Source organism: Micromys minutus (genome assembly GCF_963924665.1).
Source record: "Micromys minutus genome assembly, chromosome: X".
Classification (NCBI taxonomy): Eukaryota; Metazoa; Chordata; class Mammalia; order Rodentia; family Muridae; genus Micromys; species Micromys minutus.
In genome coordinates this window covers 81,802,369-81,821,464 of record NC_137970.1, presented here as the reverse complement: position 1 = coordinate 81,821,464, position 19,096 = coordinate 81,802,369, and the positions used below count along the sequence as shown (strand labels likewise).

Here is a 19,096-nt window from a genome sequence, read left to right as displayed (position 1 = left end):
AAAGGTGATGATGAAGAAGAATTAGATGTACTATGACAGAGGAATCAGAAGAAAAGGAAAAGATGGATTGAAGACAAAATGGAAAGGACTCAAGCTAAAAGGAGTCAGAGGCTATATCAGTGGGGCTGTCAGGCAAATGCTGAGCCTGTTTCTGCCTTCCCAGTGTCCTCAAGGGGCCTCTAAAGTCACACATCTCAAATCAAGTGGCTGGGAAAACTAGAAAGAAAAGCATAGGCTATTATGATAGTATTCTCAGAACATTCTTTTCTTGGTCCTTGCCATCACAGCCTATCTAGTAACCCAGGTTTAAAAAATGCTACATTTGTTGACCCCCTTCTTCATGATTATTCCATGTGTTAACTAAAAGTTTACTGAAGCTTGCTTGAATCTCTTCTTTCACTTGAGTCCCATGCTTACCATTTGGGCAAAGGAGAACTGAGGTTATCCCATCCCTTCCAGAAAATGGGGGAAGGGGCGCTCACATCTCTGAACGTTTGCTATGAATGAGCAATCTAAACAGTTCACAAACAGTCGTGTACTTAATTCTTTAAAGAAAAACCTCATGAGATGGCTCAAGGATTGAAAGCACTGATTGTTCTTCCTGAGAACCAGGACTCAATCCCAGCACACGACAGCTCATAACTGCCCACAACTCTAGTTTCAACGGACCCAATGCTCTCCCCGGTCTCCTCTGGCTTAGGTAATGTACACAGACACACATATAGGAACAACATGTATACACATAAAAATAAACTTAAAACATTCTGCTGGGCAGTGGTGGTGCACACCTTTAGTGCCAGCACTTGGGAGGATCTCTGAGTTTGAGGCCATTCTGGTCGGCAGACTAAGTTCCAGGTCAGCTAGGAACATAGAGAAACCCTCTCTCAATCCCCACCCCCAAAAAAGGACCCCTTAAAAGAGATACTGGTATTATTACCATTACACGGTTAATAAAACAGATCCAAGTACTTCAAGTATATTTTTCCAGCAACAAAGAGAAGACAAAGACAAGATTTAGAAACCTCAAGATAAAAGAAAAATGAAAACAAAAATAAGCCAAGCCCAGAAATGTCAATAAACTTAGCTAGGTTAGAAAGCAGAAATGCTGGGATTCGGAGCCAGCTAGTCTGCCTCTGGGGCCTGTATACATAACCAGCCTCCATACATCTTATTCTATGAGACTGAAGCACAGACAGGCTATTTGTCAAGCCCAAACTACTCAGCACTGTCAACCAGTTAGTAACAAAGCTAAAACCAGGAGCCAGGTCTACTTAGCCCCTAACCCAGTACTTTTGTTCAAGTCCACTGGGCTAACAGATCATCTGGAGCCATTTCCCTCTTTTCCCACTGTTGCTTATGCTAGACAGAGCTTCTAACTTCTGATCTGGGTCTCAGGTGCCAGTCTCTTCCAAAGAGGAAAGAAGGAATGGCCTGTTTGTCGCCACAGCTGCATGTATAATGATAGCAAACAGCATCTGGGGTCAGGCTCTACACACAGGATCGGGGGTTCACACAGCTTCCTGCACCAACTGTCTATGACATGCAGCAAAAAATGCTGGCATCAAGGACAATGTCTCTAATGGAGAAGTGAAGGCAAAAGAGAAAAAGTGTGTTGGAGGGGATCACTATACAAGATAGGTAGACTGCAGCCAAAGAATCCTCATTTTGAAACCTGCAATAGATGGCTATGTTCAAAACTCCCAAGTTTTCTAGGGCTGGGAATGTAGCTTAGGAGTAAAGGGCTAGCAAGTAAAATGCCCACCTTTTAACCCTGCATGCCACAGACAAGATTTCTATGGGCAAAATCTAGTGTCATTGTATGCTACAAAAGTTGGAAGTGTACGGAGGCTTTCCAAGGCTTTCCAGTAAGACACTAAGTTGGAAATCCAGAGACAACCCAGCACTGCCTCCGTTTAGCCCTGTAACTTTGCCACAGGTCTACTTGGGCATCCACTGGACATCTGCTGAGAGACCTAGGTTCCTGTGTCCCAGAACAAGAGACTGGACAGAGATGGATGGATGACAAAAAGACTTAAGAGAAAATGCACTTCCGAGAGAAGGAGGAAGAGGAGCTAGGAGAAAACTCAACAAGCATCCCTGCTGTACTGACCAGGGCAGTCACGGGTAGCAAGTCAGGACATCTCAAGTCTCTGAACATGCTATCAACACGTTGATCTTGGTGAAGAGGTTTCCAATCCTTCCCACAGCCTACTGGAGTTCTTCATACGCTAATTCTGACCTGAGCTACCTATCCTACTCTGCTGCCCCAACTTTGGGCAGTCATTTCACTTCTCCGAGTCATTTGCTCATCTAGAAAATGAGGAAGGATCGACAGCTCTGAGCTAGACTCGGAGGTTTCTCTTAGCTCTTTTTCCAATCACTCAGCTGTTTCAACAAGGGAAGAAAGTATTGCTGGAATATCCTGTGCCTACAGGTTGACAAAGAGGGAAATGAAGGAGAAGCAAATGAAATAATCAGAGAAACTCAAAGTGACCCTGTAGGAGGCTGCAGATGAAGTAATGTGTGAGCAGTAAACGTAGCACCAAGCCAGCAGCATATTTAATGAGTGCTCAAGATTGTTAAAAGTTGTTGTGGGGCATGGTCATGCCCACCTGGAACCCTGGAACTCAGAAACACAGGAAGAGGGCTCCTAGGTGCACAGGCAACCTGGACTACATAAAAAGACAAGCGCCTTGTCTAAAAGACAAAGTCACATGTGTTATTATTACAGTCAATGTTTCCTGCAGTGTGGAAGATCAACATTACAGTGGGTTCCTGCTCTGCAGTCTTTTCCCATCAGACCTGCTCATGGTTTATAGTAGCTCAAAGGGCTGGAGGAGACTCAGAAGACAAGAGTTTCTGTACTATAAGCACGCCAAATATACTGCCACACATTCCTGTAATCCCAGAACTGAGAGCTAGCTATGCTTAAAGTACACGGCAAGCAAAGAAGAAACAAGGAAAGACAAGAAGACTGTGGAAGCAACAGATAGCCAGTCAGACATCAGGTCACTGATGGATGGGAGGTCATTGAAGATGAACCCTCCCACTCCTGCTCAGCTTTGGACCACACCCTCGTTTCTCCAGCAACACACCATAAGAAAGGGAAACATCACAAGTCTTCTGCCCTAAAAAGTACAAAGCTGTACAAAAGGAAGGCAGAGGTGGTAGAGCTCTGTTGAGGTCCATTAAAGGGATACTACCTCCTCCTGATAAATCCTAAAAGATGAGCTTTGAGAATGGGATCTGAGCTCTACCTCTGGCTCAGGGTGGAAACAATGTTCTAAACTGAGCTAGGGTTATAAGAAAGGTTATAACCTCATAAAACATGCTACTGCCTCCTCCCTACCCTTAATCATTAACCTACTTGTGCCTGCCAGTGAGCCACGTGACCACCTTCAGGAAAACTGAAACCATGCTAAGGAGATGGGAGGACTAATTATCCTCTTTTAATGAGACAATGTACTTACACCTCCCAGAAGCCTCTTTTTCAATGCACTTGCTGGGAAATCTGCCTGCTTTTCTGATTCTTAACTCACAAAGTGTAAGTCCCCCCCCACACACACTTTTATTACTTCTTTGGATAGCAGTAAAAATCCTAAGCATACAGAATAAAAAACATAAAAATAAGTCCTACATATGCTTGCCCTGACACTAAGCTTTCTCATTCCTTCTCTGATGTTCCTCCTCCTCCCTGCTGCTGGAGCTACTTGCAAACTTACATCTAGCTCAAAACACTCTAAGAAAACATTATGCTTCCTTCTGACTCTAATTTAAAGTTCTATTATCCACGAAACTAAAGAACCTGCAAAAGGGGGTCAGTTGCAGTCACAGCGGGATTCAGGACTTAATAATATAATCCCAAATTATACTGATGTGACTGTAAAAAAAGAGTATTTTTAAAATAATAGTAATAATAATAATAATAATAATAATAACAAAAACAGGTGTGGGTCACAATGTACTCTGCAAATTGTTTTTCAGGACAGACCCAAAGCAGGGAGTAAGAAATTTGGGGAGCTGATCCAAGCCTGGTTTCCATGTGCACCCATCTGAGCAAACACAGCACTAGCTGGGAGACATGGCCAAATAGGAATGGACTTGTCAGGAGACCCAGGGACACGGCAGGCAGCCTTCACGTTCTCTGCAGATCCCAACTCGGCCTTGGACAAAAGCCTTTCCAGAGAGGATGGCCACAGGGCTAGGTCAATCTATCTCTTTGCTGGATGGGGAAATTTACACAGAATAGAGACCCACAAGTAAAATGAGTCACTTTCCTCTGGGTGCTTCCTACTGGAAATGAGAAATGCCTGGGGGAAGGGAGGGGAGTGGGCAGCAGCTTACAGCCCTGGGGGCCTAGTGTTTAAGATAATGAGGCACAAGTGCACTGCTCATGACCCTCAGCAACATCCCTAGAGGGTGTGAAGAATACAGTGCCGTGAACAGGATAAAGAATAAAATTACAGTGACAAGCCAGCATATACATTCACACCCAAGTGCCGGAGGCTTCCATAAATATGACCAGATAAGGAGCAAGTTCTAATATGAATGGGACCCTTTATTCCAATCCTTCCTAAGTCTTAGAACAGTGACTTTAGAAACGCTCTTTTTTGTCTTCCTTCCTTCCTTTTTTAGTTTTGGTTTTGTTTTCTTTCTCCCTAGGTTTCTCCGTATGGCCCTGGCTGTCCTGGAACTCACTCTGTAAACAAGATTGACCAAGAGACTGATCAAGAGATCTGCCCACCTCTACCTTCTGAGTGACAGGATTAAGGGTATTCGCCACCACCGCCTGGCTGGAACAGCTAAATTCTAATGTCTGTCCTTCCTTCCCGTTGCTGTTTGTTGTAGACATATGCTCCAAACATCTGTCCTAGGGAGCCAGGACTATCACTGATGACACTATCCTCCTCAGTCCTCACCGAAAGAATTGCCTATTACCCACAATGCCTATGAATAGACCCAAGGATCTTCCAAGGTGAGGGTGAGGCATCTCCCTATCCCATGGCTGAAAAGTCACAGACCAAAGGGGTATAAGGCCTAGAAACTGCATTTAAATTGGGTCTTCCTTTAGGGAAGACTGGTGGCCTAGACTCCGAAGCATAGTCTATTTTAAAGCAGCATTTCTTGAAAAGAGAAGTTTACCAGATACTAGAAGGCACTGTGATCTGTTGCTGCTGCTATTTGTTTTGTCCTATCCGCTGGTCCGTAAGCAAAGGCGTCAGGAGTCCGATGCCCTGAGCAGCATGCCTTCCACTACACTGCTTGCCCATTTGCTAAAATACTGCTCTGCTTTAACCCTGCTTTTCTGGGCCGAGGTATGTATGTAGCTCAGTGGTACATGTGCAGAAGTCCTTGGGCTTTATCCCCAAACTCTGCAACAAAATAAAAAGAAATGAATTTGCCTCCCTCTAAGCCCCAAGAGTGGTTCATTCTCTGTAAACAAGTACCTACTCCTCAATCAAAAGACACTAAGAAAAAAGTGAAAGTGAAATCCATTCACCTGTCTTTATCCACCCCACCCACCGAAAACCACTCTCTTTAGCTCATCTCCTCCCTGGTTACCTAGACTACCAATCTCAAGATAGCTTGCACCATGGAGTCAGCCCACTGATACAAAGAAAGAATAAGGAAGCCAAGAGGTCCCTGGAAAACCACCAGAGCCACCTCCTGACCCCCATTCTTCCAAAGGACTACTTAACCTACAGTAACCCTCAGAATACCCACAACCATTATCAGCCATTATTGCTAGCTTCATGAAAACCAGTATTTCTGTCCACTGCATGCCTGACACATAGATTTTAGGGAAGCTTTTTGTTAGTTAAAATTCTAAATCCAGCATCAAATCCTTACCATGGGGCACCAAAGCTTGAGACAGCAGCAGTCACAGTAATAAGCACGGAGGCATCTCTCATTTCAGTTGCCATTATGGGAGCTGGGGTGACAGTGGTGGCTGTGACTGTTGTCACCCTCATCATCACTATCACAGCCACAACATACTGAATGCTCGCTATGAGTGTACACTTACTATACAGTGACTTACCAATGGTTTCTCAATCTTTCCACAACCCTGATATATTTAAACGTGCTCATTTCACTTCACAAATGTGGAAATACAAACCAAGCTGCCCAGGGTTACAGAATGAAAATGATTTGAATTCAAGTCTATTAAGATCTCAGCCCATATCTGCCTTGAAATACATAGTACTACAGTGACTGCCGATAAAAACTACTTTCTTGCTGTATGCTCACAGTGAGCCAGGACTTCTGCTCATTGCTTGATTGAAATGACTTAATTTAATTTTCACAACAACCCTGATTGATAAATGCTGTTAGTATTCTTAGTTCGCAGATGAACAAAGCCAACAGTGTAGTTCAATAGCATGCCTAAGGTCTCATGACAATGGAACTCAAAGCCAAACCCAGGAAATAGAATTCAAAGGCTCCCTCCACTAGGCCCACCTTACTTTAGGACAAGGAGATATTTCCATTGCCCTACTTAGTCGGGAATCCTGCTGTGTTCTGTCTCAGCAAGTTAATGCCAGAGAGGAAAGCTCTCTAGTCTGTCGGTGCACACTAGGGACTGGTTAACTCCAGGAAAGGAGGATCCATCTCCTATATGTGTCTAGGACATGTCTAGAGGTGTCTCCGAGCTCCCATTTCCTTCAACCCTATTTCTGAAGAGAACGCCTCACCATGGTCCTCGATAATGCTATGCCCAGACCATCTAATAAATGTTTACTCAGAGCTCCCAGAGCCACAGTTAAGGGCCTTAATGTGCAATCTGGCTGCATGCCTTATTTAATCAGCACCTGAATGAAATGTCTCTTTGCTAGCAACAGCCAGACCCTAGCCAGCTAGTCTTTCCGCAAACACAGCTGGTGAAGTGGCAGAGGCCGTTCCACTCACAGGCAAAATATACCCCAAGGCGACAGCACTGCTGGCTTGTCATGGAAATGGGGCTTGGAAAACACCAGGAGGGAATGATGGTAGGCTCAGGCTTCCTTTCCCTTCCAGATGATCATGGGCTCCCTCTCCTACACACCTGAGCACTTGCCATGGGTCTGAGTCTGCATACTTCCTGCCAAACCCTCCCACTCCCAGCACCTCTAGCTCCCTGCTGTCCGGATCCTTTGGAAGCAACCAGTACAAAATAATATACTCCAGCAGCAGGAAGATATTGATAGCTGCAATTCTAGCTAGAGGAGGGGAGGGGAAAGCACAAATCCCAGTCAAGGGACATGGAAATAGCCAGCTGCTCAAAAGCACTAGGCCAGGGGATGGTAACCAGAACTTTTGTCATTGTTTTTCTTTCAAAACAAGGTCAAAGGATTTGGAGGTTTTCTTTGCAAGGGATGTTTGGTTGGTTGTTTTTTTCTCTGGCTATACTGAAATTCATTATGTAGACAAGGCTAACCTCAAACTCAGATTCACCTGCCTCTGCCTCCCTAGTGCTAGAATTACAAGTGTGTGCCCCCATGCCTGGATACCTGGATGGTCTGTCTGCCTGTCCATCTGTCTGCCTGCCTGCCTGCTTTTTCTTTCTTTCTTTCTTTCTTTCTTTCTTTCTTTCTTTCTTTCTTTCTTTCTTTCTTTCTTTCTCTCTGTTTTTCAAAGCAGGGTTTCTCTGTGTAGTCCTGGCTGTCCTGGAGCTCACTTTTGTTGACCAGGCTGGCCTCCTGCCTTGACTCAAGAGATCCACCTCCTTCTGCCTCCCCAGTATGGGTATTAAACTCATGTGTTATCACCCCATTGTGAGGCTTATTAATTTTAAGACTCAAATACTCATTTAAAAAGGTGGTTTTTTTCTTTTAAACAAATTCACACAAAGAAATAATAAAAAAATGACATCAATAACTAGCAAGAGAAATAATAATTATATTCATTTTTGTGTGTAGTTACCAGTTCTGTTTTCACTAACAGTGGAAAACAAGAAAAACCCAGAGCCCAGAGCCTCAGATCTTCAAGCAGAATGTCTTAAATAAACACATGGAGTTAAAAGGTTCTCTGGCCCCACCCCATTTAAGCAGCTATGCATAAAAGGCTGTCTTCCTTCTTTATATTCAAAAGTATTTTAATACAGTCTCAGTCCTTTGTCTAAAGACAAAGAGACTCAACTTCCAGTCCAACACAAAAGAGAAGCTCAATGATAAATAATGCAACAACTTTCTTCATTTTTAAAAACTTATTTTTCTTTTCTGCTTTGGAGAAGTATCTCACTAACATAGCCCTGATTACCTTGCAACTGGCTATGTAGACCAAGCCATCCCCCAAACCACACTAATCTGCCTGCCTCTGTCTCCCAAGGGCTAGGACTAAAGATGCATGCCACCATTCCCAGATTGGCTCTTTCATGTTTTAAAGAGACAGTTCAGCAGGTAAAGGCATTTGATGACAAACCCAATGACCTGAATTCCATTTCCAGGACCCACTTAGCAGGAAGAGAGAACCAACTCCCAAAGCTGCCCCATGATCCCCACACATGCACATTTCATACACATACCTACACACACACACACACACACACACACACACACACACACACACACGTAACAAAAATAAAATATCCAAAAATCCCAAGTTACAGAAAATGTTGAAAATTGTTGAAAGATAATCTATTAAAACTGAAAAAAAATTTGAGAAAAACTCAATTTTTAAAAAATTCATTCTTCCCTAGTGGTCTGTCCACATGCCATTCTCACGTCAGTGTGGCCCTTTTCGTTGTCCCCAGTTCCCCCTGGCATGTCACACTGTGAAATAAAATGGAGATTTGTTTTTTATTATATTGATTTACTTAGAGCAGGTGGGTTCATTCTCCTCTTCCATTATCGGAGTCCCAGGGATGGAATACAAGTCAACAGGCTTAGCAGCAAGTGATTTTACCTGCTGAGCAACCTTGCCAGTCCTGGAATGAACATTTGACATTGTAGAAGCCATTGTGTTAGAGCATGAAAAACTCTGGAAGGAGGCCAACTTGAATGCAGTTGTCAGGTAAAAAGACAGAGAAATGGGAAAGAGGATTATGAAAGAGGGAGGAAGCAAGAAGTCTTGAAAAAAGAGAAGGAGAGAGGGAGGGAGGGAAGGGAGGGAGGAAGGGAGGGAGGGAGGGAGGGAGGGGGGGAGGGAGGGGGGGAAGGAAGGAGGGAGGGAAGGAAGGGAGGCACAGAGAGAGAGGGAGAGAGGGAGAGAGAGAGAGAGAGAGGAGGGAGGGAGGGAGGGAGGGAGGGAGGGAGGGAGGGAAAGAGGGGTAAAGCTTACTTGGTGAATTTTGCTGTGAAGCAAGCTCATTCAAGAGAGCAACCATCTCATGAATAGCTAAATAATCACATCTAGGTTGCACATAGGGTGCATGTTATCTCCACTAATCTCTGCTAACTTACCTCGATGTTCTTCTGGGTATCTGTCCTTGACAGCATGGGTCTTCCTTGGGATAGAGCAGAGAACACAACCTTCTGCACTGCATGAACATCTGTGACTATAGTCAATGGCCAAGAAATGATAAAGCGCTCTCAAAGCTTCACTTGGCCTTAACAAGGAAGGAAAAGGAAATGTGACCCTGATAACAGCAGGTTACAGTGGAGATACTGTCTGATGAAGGAGGCAGCAACAGTGTGTCTGTGTCTAAGATCTTTTGCTTTTGGTTTGGCAGGGGTCAGAGTTAAATTTAGGGCCTTGAAAGCGCTAGGCACCCTCAGCCTTTCACAATTCATTCGTCCATTATCCTTTCTTCCTTCCTTTCTTCCTTCCTTCCTTCCTTTCTTTCTCACTCTCTTTTTAAAGACAGAATCTCTCTATGTAGCCCTGACTGGCCCGGAACCCATCATGTAGAACAGGCTAGCCTAAAACTTACAGAGAACTGCCTGCCTCTGCCTCCTCAGCGTGGGGATTAAAGGACCTATGCTCCCATGACTGGCCCATACATTGTGTCTTATAGCTAGAATTCGCTTCTTTCCCTCTTTGTTGGGCCTCATTCTAGGTATGTAAACAGAGAACAAGACAAAAGCCCCTGCTCTCAAACCGCTAACACGAGTCCTACATGAGCTAGCTCAAATCAAATGTCACCTCAAAGGGAAAAAATTCCTTAAATGCATTATCAAAACCACTTTCCCCTTCTGTGTTTCATTCATGTATGACTCTACATGTAACACTGTAAATGAGTTGATCCACTGTCTTATCTTTCTCATCTAAACTATGAAGCACCTAAGACCCAACCCTGATTATCACTAATCGTTGAATCTCCAGTGCCTGGCTCCAATGTTTGGCATACAACAGGCATTCATAAACGCTTATTAAATAAATCCAGAAATTAACAAATTTGGGGATGGAGATATGGCTCAAAAGTTGCTCTCTCAAAGAATCGAGGTTCAGTTACCAGCGTGTTCTACACGGTAGCTCCCAACCATCTGTAACTGCAGTCCTCAGAGATCCCATTCGTTCTTCTGGCTTGCGCAGGCACCAGGAACACACGTGGTGCCTAGACATACATGCAGCAGAGACATACATGTAGGCAAAGTATCCATACACATAAAGTTAAAAACTCAAACACAAATTAAGAAGGAATAAATTATTATAACCACTTAAAACCAGAGTCTCACATACAGAGAGTTAGGATGCAACAACCAGGTGTCAAAATGGGCCTCCTGGCAGTTGGGAGAACTTAACTGGTTTTAAAGAAGAATGAAAAAGAACTAGAAGATGACCAAGTCCCACTTGAAATACTCTAATGACATAACTCCCTTAAAATGCATCTTACAAAAACTGGATGACCTTTTCCTATCACTTAAGCCATATGACCTACATAACTGCACAGACTACCTACACAGTCTGTACTACCAACCCATACACACCACTGCCGGAAGCCTAAGTGCCTTGCCCACAGGCTGCCCAGTTTCACAACAATCAGGAGAAGTGAAGTACTTAAGCCATCTTCCTGTTTACTATTTCAACCACCAGATAGCTCCCCCCCCAAAAAAGGGATCCAGGACTAGGGGAGTTTTGTTTAGTTTGGGGATAGTTTTGTGTTCACAAGAGACAGGCCACCTCTGGAGTGCTGGGATGACCACTATAGCTAATGACGCAGTACTGTGCATGCTGGGCAGAAATTCTACCAAGTGGACCTATAACCCCATCCCACCAAGGAGTTTCTTTAAAATTCAGAATGCCAAGCAGGGTGTAGTGACACATGCTTTTAATCCTAGCATTTAAAGAGGCAGGCAGATCTTTGTGAGTTTAAGGCCAACCTGCTCTATATAGTGAGTTTCCAGACAGCTAGAGCGACATAGTGAGCCAGTATCCCAACTCCCCAACACCCAATAATATTCAGAATGCCAGCTCCACCCCTTAGGGTAGAATGTTTAATCCCAACACTAAGGAAGCAGAGGCAAGCAGAACTCTGTGAGTTCTAGGATAGCCAGGGTTACATAAAAAGATCCTGGCTCAAAAAATAGTAATAAAAAATTAAAAAGTAAATTTAAATCAAAATATCATACTGCCATCATTCATTATACCCAGCCCCTCTCCCAATATTCTGAGAAATGCTGAAAGGTTGTGAAAGGACAAAGGACTTTAATAGAATATTAATTTTAATAGAATGACAAGAATAACTGGAGTCAGGTCAGGACCATCTAAAAAGGTTTCAAAAGAGAAGAATCCTCAGAGGAGAACTTACAGAAAGAATCCAAAACAAACCCAGGGAAGACTGAGAAAGTGGTGTGTGTGTGTGTGTGTGTGTGTGTGTTAAGTTAACAAAATCCAGCGAGCCTGCAATCATAAATTGAGCAGGAGCCAGAAACATACTGCTGTTTGAAAGCAGGCAGGATGGCCTTGGATTGTATTCACAGATGCGTGGCATAAAAAGGCTGAGACGAAAAGACATTCCTCTTTGCTTGGTATGGGCTGGACCTCTACAAAAAGTTACAGTGCCCAGCTTTGCAGACTGTGCATTATAAGGGCATGGAAACCTGGGCAAGGATCCAGAGAAAAGCAACAGGGATTATTAGAAAAACAGCTCTTGGTAGCCATCTGGAAAGTGGAAAGGAGTTGAGTCTGAAGTAAAAACATATTGGTCACTCGCCATTTTGATCAGCTTTGCCCAACTTCTCTGGTTAAGTGATCGCATAGGTATTTATCAGGTTAAAAAGCTTTGCTTTCCTTGTATTCATTTTCATGGTAAAGAGCTAGAAAGAAAAGGGTTAAATAATTTGTTCAGGTTCCCATAGAAAGCCATATGCATCAATAACATTCAACTCCAGTGTTAGATAGAGATGCTTAATTCACCAATCCACAGCACCTTTATTTGTAATAAATGTAGTCTCCTAAAGACTGCCGACAATGAAAGATGGGGAAATTCTCTGCAGTCTTCTCTGGAGAGAAGAATAAAACAAACTAAAATAATACCATGCCTCAATGCCGAGACCTATATAAGCATTAATTCCCTGGTGCCCTACGGGTCGGATGACAAAGAACACAGCCCATCTGATAAGCTGTCAGCAGATTGCTGGATCCCTCACTGTACCCATTACCCATGAACATCGATCCTATATAGGAACAGTAATCAGTGCTCGAGACAGCAGACGGGGAATGAGGAGCCGTCATCAAGGGGGAAACCGAAATCTTCATTCTCAACTCTTTGTCAGGTTTTCTCTTCTCTTAAACAAATCCATCAGTCTATAGAATATACCAGTGAGTATTTAAATCGCAAAGGATAGCACCAAAAGCGCAGTTATGTTTTGTTTTAATTTTTGAGATGGGTCTCATAGATCCCAGAATGGCCTTAGTCTTGCTATGCAGCTGAGGATCACCTTGAACTTCTGCCTCTTCCTATGATTACAGGCATGTGCCACCATGCCTGGTTTATCAAGTTCTGGGGAACAGATTGAGCCTAGGGTTCCATGCATGCAAAATAAGTACTCTTCCAACTGGGCTCCATCCCAGCCCAAAGCTCAGAATCTATGACTACAAACCACTGCATACTTTTAGAAGGGCAGCCGTGGGGGGAGCAGTTTAATTCTCATCACTCGGGAGGCAAAGAGCTGTGAATTTCAGGCCAGCTTTCAAAGTGAGCTCCAGGCCAGCAAGAGTAGAATGCTGAGTTATCGTGTCAAAAAAAAAAAAAAGGAAGAAGAAAGGAAGGGAAGGAGAGAAGGAGAGAGGGAGGTTGGGAGGGAGGGAGGGAGGGAAGGAGAGAAAGTTTGAAAGAAAAATGAAAGGTAAAAGAGAGAAAGAAAAGAAGAGGGGAAGAAAAATAACGTTTAGCAAACCCAAGGCAGGAAAGTTCCACCTGGTGGAAATCAGGCCTCTACTATATTATGTTTTTGAAAGACAGAGCATGTAAGAACAAACACAAATCTAAAAAGAGAGGGCTAAGTCGAAGAGGGGGCTGAAAGAATCAAAGTGCTCGCCGTGTAAGCTGGACAACCTGAGCTCTATTTCCAGACCCAGATGTTTAGGATAACTAACATCTGGAAGTTATCTAACTTCCATACATGCGCTGTGGTATGTGTGTATAGCCACATAGACACACAATAATAAAATAAATTTACACAATAAGAAAAAGCTCAGCATTTCTGATCGAAATTAAAAAAAAAAAGTACTAGCTAGAAGCTACAGGTCAATTATCACAAATTAGAATTTGTTAACTGCCTGGCCTGCTTCAAGAGTACAGGCATTGAGGATTAAACTGCCTATGTTGTACCTGGCTAAATAAGTTCAGTGCCTAATCAGATGTAAACAGACACTCGCAGAGTCCACAGGAATTCAGCAATTAAACAAAGCATGGAAAAAGATCTTTTCATTAAGTTCTTAAAATAAACACAACATAATTAGATTCTGGGGAAATAAAGTAAGTTAAGATGTGTTCAGAACAAAAGAAAGAGAACAAAGAGAAAGAAAGAGAAAACAAAGTCAATAAATTAAAGTTAGTCATAGATCTTTATTCCTTGCAACACAGTGAGCCAGACTGTTTTGTTTCAAGTTGATGCAGTCCTATTTTGTAGGCCAGACTGGCCTTGAACTTGCTGTCCTACCTAAACCTCCCCGTGCAGAGATTTCAGACATTAGACATCACATCTAGACCGGCATTTATTTTAGCTCTTCTGCTGAGAAACTGTAGTCTTTTGGTTTTTGTTTCCCCCGCCCCCCAGGCTTAAACAGCTCCAAGAATCTCTTCTGACTAATCCCAGGTTCCCACTGTGGCAGCTGAGAGTTAAAGCCACCTGCGCCACTAAGTTGCTGGGAGATTTTTTTTTTTTTTTTAGTAAACAGCCCAATGGCTCAGTAAGTCCATCCTCTCCGAGCCCCTCCCCATAATTCATACCTGCCAAAAATCATGGGCAAAAGGGGATTGAGTGGTCATGCTTGAAGAACCCCTTATTGGTGTAGTTGGCAAGCAGAGCAGATATTTAGCACGGGGTTTAATAATGCTGTACTAACCGGAGCCCTTGTATCTCTCCCTGGAGCAGAGCTGTGAGCTGGCACTATTGCAGTCCCATAAGCCACTAACAGTCTCCCATCCTCAAACCTCAGAGGAATCACATGAGACCAAAAAGAAACTCAACAGCAGGAATGTTAATCAGGGACAGAATCCAGACACAAGTTATGGCCTTCCTTATGTTACTACAATTGGCAGCCACCCAACGCAGCATGGCTGTGCCGAGGGTCTGTGGAACAAGGCATTGCAAATGAATATTTTGCAGACTGAAAAATGAGAGCTGGGAAAGGAATCAATTTCCCTCCAACTCCCCTACTTCCTGGCCTTAAAGTAACATGGCCCTTGTTACATACTTAAACTGACTCCCCTAAAAAAGCTCTTTCTACAAAGCTGAACCGGAGTCAACAGATAGTATCAAGCATTGAGCATGCTCACGTTGAAACTCCTTTTCATTTCAACTCATATCTCCACGGTCTGTTACTATGTTATAGCCTAATTTCAGCTAATTCATTTGCAAAAAAAAAAATCCCGATTCATAATATCTTCCCCTTTGCCATAGACACAGTCACAGGAAACATTTTAACATCTTTCCTCAGGCCTAAGATGATCTAAAACAACCTCGAATAAGATAATGCATATGAAAGTGTTTTATGAGCAGCAAAATGCTAGATAAATGGAAGGTGTTAGTAGCCTTCCAAACTATCATTAGTCATTTCTGAATCCAAGATAGAAAACGATGGGCTGCAACCATCCAATGTTAATGTTTTTTTTTTTTTTCTGACTTTCATCAACTTGAAAAAAATCCAGTCCTACTTCTAAGGAAAAGAGACACACAGAAGGCATTGGAAGCTGGATGCATCAAAGCCTAGGACCTTACTTAGGCTACAAAAGTGATTGGGAATAAAGGACAATTCCCAGGACATTGCAAGAATGTATCAGCATGATTCTTTTCTTTCTCTTCACCCTATAGCTCTAGGGCATAATCTAAGAGGAGGGAAAAATACTCCCAGGGGGACAAAAATCAGCTGCTAGTCCCCCAAACATTATCTGTCCCTCAAGTGCCACCATCCTCTGCATGTGACCCAAGGGTCACTAGGACCATTTTACTGAGCAAAAGCAAAGGGTGGACAGGGTGGCTACCTGAGCTCCTCAGGGACCAGTTTCCCTTTTGCTGCATAAGGAGGTCAAAAGCCTTTCAAAATGTCTGTTATACACTCAATGGTTATAGAGCAAAGTATCACAGAACAGACTGTCAAGGGCTAGGAGTATAACTCTTGTCTCCTATTACGGGTAGAGAAACGGAGGCTCAGAAAGGGTACTTTCCCCCAAATTCATACAACTAATTAATTCCAGGTCTCCTGAGTCTTCGAAGAGCCTCTAAAATCTTTTCTTTAAAAACCATGGCCCTTCCAGGTTTGAGGTCATCAAGCCAGTAGCAGCCTGAGCCGTCTGAGTGAGGCGGAATTTAGCCCATTTAGCCCTTTGTTGACCTTCAAGATCTGTGGTTGCCAGAGGCCTCTTTGTAGAGGTACTCTCTGACCCACCACCTGCACTCCAGTCTGAAGAGGCACACACAACAGAAGCTCAGAAGCTCAGATTTGTTGTTTCCCCTCATTAACAAAAAGGCCTTTCATTTAAAAGAAAGAAAGAGGACCGGTCAAATTTGCACAGAAGGTCTAGCTAGCTAAGACAATCCTGGACTTTGCTGTGAATGGCACCCCTTCCCAAGAAATTTCCCTCTCTCCCCCCTTCCTCCCTCCCTTCCTCCCTCCCTCCCCCTCCCTCTCTCTCATCCCTCCCTGTCCCCTTACTCACTCAAAAAAAATGTTGTCCATCCCATCTCTTCTCCATGCTTTTAGTGACCCAATCAATAACACCCCTTTATTCCAGAGTTATCTACACCTCTGCAAGATGCCAAGGGGCTAAGGTCATTCTCTGATGAGGCCAAGAATGGGTCAACAAACGGATTTTTAGGAAGGGGGAGCTAGCAAATATCTGAGTCACAAATACACAGTAAATTCCCACAGGAAGGCCTCATCACCCCCAGCCACCCCCACTAAAGACTTGCAACTCCACAGGAGAATGGGTCCCTGATGCTAATTTTTTTTTTTTTTTTTTTTTTTTGCCTTGAAGCAAGTGACCTCTATCCTTGAACCTCTAACATGAGAATAATATCAACCTCTGGCCCTATTCTGGCCCTATGCAGGGTTGTTACAATTCTGAGAATAACCTTCAACAAATATAAAAGCAATAAAGATGCCGATGACAGGCTTCAAAACTACTCCCAGTAAAACACACAAAGTTTTCCACAGCCTAGAATCTAAAAGAACCGACTGCCTTCCCTTTCTTCCTTTTCTCCTCATGCTCTATGAATTTATAGCTTCCGAACATCCCTGAGCAGGCTGAGAAAAGAAAGTCGGCCTCTTTGGTCCTCACAGACAATTACTGGTACCTAGCTGGCAATTTCCCCTATCAATCCCATTTTTTTGCCTTAGCATAGCTAATGGGTAGAGTTCAGGAAAGCAAAAGCAGTCAGCTCTCTCCGGCACCCTTGGAGCATGACCATAGGATGGAGACTCCAAGTGGTAAGATGGAGGAGAGGTTTGAAAAAAGTAAATATCCTCTCACATCGGTTGGAGATTTCCAACCTGTGAACTTAGGAGCTTTGGGTTGCCCAAGTGTCTCACAACCCAAAAGCTGGCCTCACCCTAAGAGCGTATGCTCCCAAACAAAAGCCTCACTAACAGAAACCCCTAAAACTATGTCCCCAATGTACCAAGAGTGGAGACAAGGAAACTTGTGTGGCCACCTCCAGGAAAGCCTGTTACCAGGCTCCTTGAGAAACTACTACAAAAGGCAAGAGTTCCAGGCCAGGCGCCACAGATGTGATTCTGAATGGTCACCTAGCTGGGGCTGGACTTCCTGCTGGTGAAAAGGCCAAGCCCCAGCAGAGCTGAAAGGGGAGGGGCATGGGGCTCTGAGTACAAGTGATTTCTAGAGTTCTTCACCTCCACTGTTCCACTGTAGTGCTGACCCGTTGTGCAACGCTGAAGTTACTAGTTCAAAGGTAGATGCTGGTTGGAAAATCATTTTAAGGGTCCCACTTCCCACGGGAATTAAGTGCTCTACACTACAGTGTCCCGAGCACGCAAAGGACTCTTATCACTTAGGCTGCCCAGGAAAAAGTCAACAGACTCACATGCATCATGGTGACCAGATGACAAGGGTTGAGCAGGTAGATGACGGTCTTGGTGGCGAACTTAAAGCCCACCTCCACCCCGAAGATCAGGCACAGGGCTACTAAGAGCAGATTCTTGCTCAGGCTCTCCTTGCCTTCCTCTGGCCGCTGGGTCACCTGCTGTGGCTGGCTGCTATGGCCACCCCTACCGTCCTCCTTCTGCCTCAGGATGTGCCGCAGGGCCACCAGGATCTCCAACAGAGCCAGGGTCAGGACCACCACACTTTCCAGCAGCCGCTGCTGCCAAGACAGGAAGGCAGCACAGTCGGGGCCCCCATTGCCTGCAAAACTGGGGTCGACGCCCCCATAGAGCCAGTCCAGGAGACTTTGGTAGCTATACCGGGACATGATGCAAAGTGGCTCCACGTGAAAACGGTACAGGAAGCAAGAGCGAGATGGAACACGAGACACGAGGGTTGCCCAGGCGGTGGATCGTGTAAGGAGGGCACACCCGCAACCCCCCCCCCGGACACTGGGGCACCTATAACAGGGAAGGAAAAGCTACACGCGAGGCCCGGGGTAAAGTGTTGACTCTAACTTGTCCCCACGGCTGTCTGGGGAGCCCCCCGCGCTTCTCCAGTGGCCACCAACGAGGCAGGGTTGAAAGGAGCCGTTGGCCAATCTAAAAGGAAGGAGAGGAAAAAAAGGTCTCAAAGAGGCAATTGCACGGGAATTAACGAAGCGGGGAGGGGTAACTAGCGAGGGAAGAAAAGGGGAACGGGAGTGGTGGCCAAGCAAGCACGGGTCGAGGGAAGTTGGAGGCCGAGAGGGTCAGGACTGGGACCTAGGGGGCCCGGCACTGCCGAGGGAGCCAAGCGGGAGGCAGAAGGGGGTGAGAGAGAGGGGACACGCGGAGGCTAGGAGAGGAGCTAGCAGGGCCGGGCAGGCGGGAAGGGCGACGGGGAGGGCAGGGACGCCGGACTCCTCGTCTCAGCCACTCCACGAGAAGGGGGGGGGGGGATGTCTTACTCCTGCAACCGCGTGGCCGTCTCTGCCCCCAGCTAGCAACTTCGCCGCCGACGGGGCCCCCTCTCCAGCCAATTTAGAGCAGTCCCGGTCCAGCCTCCCGCCCCTGGGTACACCCCAGAACCCCCAGCTCCACCCCTCCCTGGCCCCTCACGCCCGCCCTCCGGGCCAGCACCACCCTCAGCCCTCGGCCGGCCCCGGACCAGCCCCCCAGGCGCAGGCGGGCGGCGGGAGGAAGCCGAGAGGGAGGGCGGGGACGCAGGGGCCAACTAGGGGCCGGGCCATGGGGCCGCCACCCTCCGCCCCGCCGCCACCGCTGCATCTTCCCGCTCCTCCTTGCCCGGCCCCCCGAGAACCGGTTGCCTTGACCCCTTGGGGCTCCACTCACCCGCTGCTCCGCTCCGCTGCCGGGCTCGGCCAAACTCTCTGTCTCCCCGCACTCCCCGCAGCCCCAGGCGGCACTCGGC

At 45.4% G+C, this 19,096-nt stretch overlaps 1 protein-coding gene across 2 annotated transcripts in view; it reads right to left on the bottom strand.

Moving 5' to 3' along the window:
* The window catches only part of TMEM164 (transmembrane protein 164), a gene marked incomplete at both ends in the record, with an annotated part of 137,820 nt that extends 119,809 nt beyond the window's left edge, over window positions 1–18,011 (bottom strand). For both annotated transcript variants that reach the window (XM_080910491.1, XM_080910492.1), the window contains one exon: window positions 17,625–18,011. In XM_080910491.1, the coding sequence (XP_080766617.1) occupies window positions 17,625–18,011 (387 nt within the window). The remainder of the gene's footprint in view (window positions 1–17,624) is intronic.
* Window positions 18,012–19,096: the final 1,085 nt, after the last annotated feature.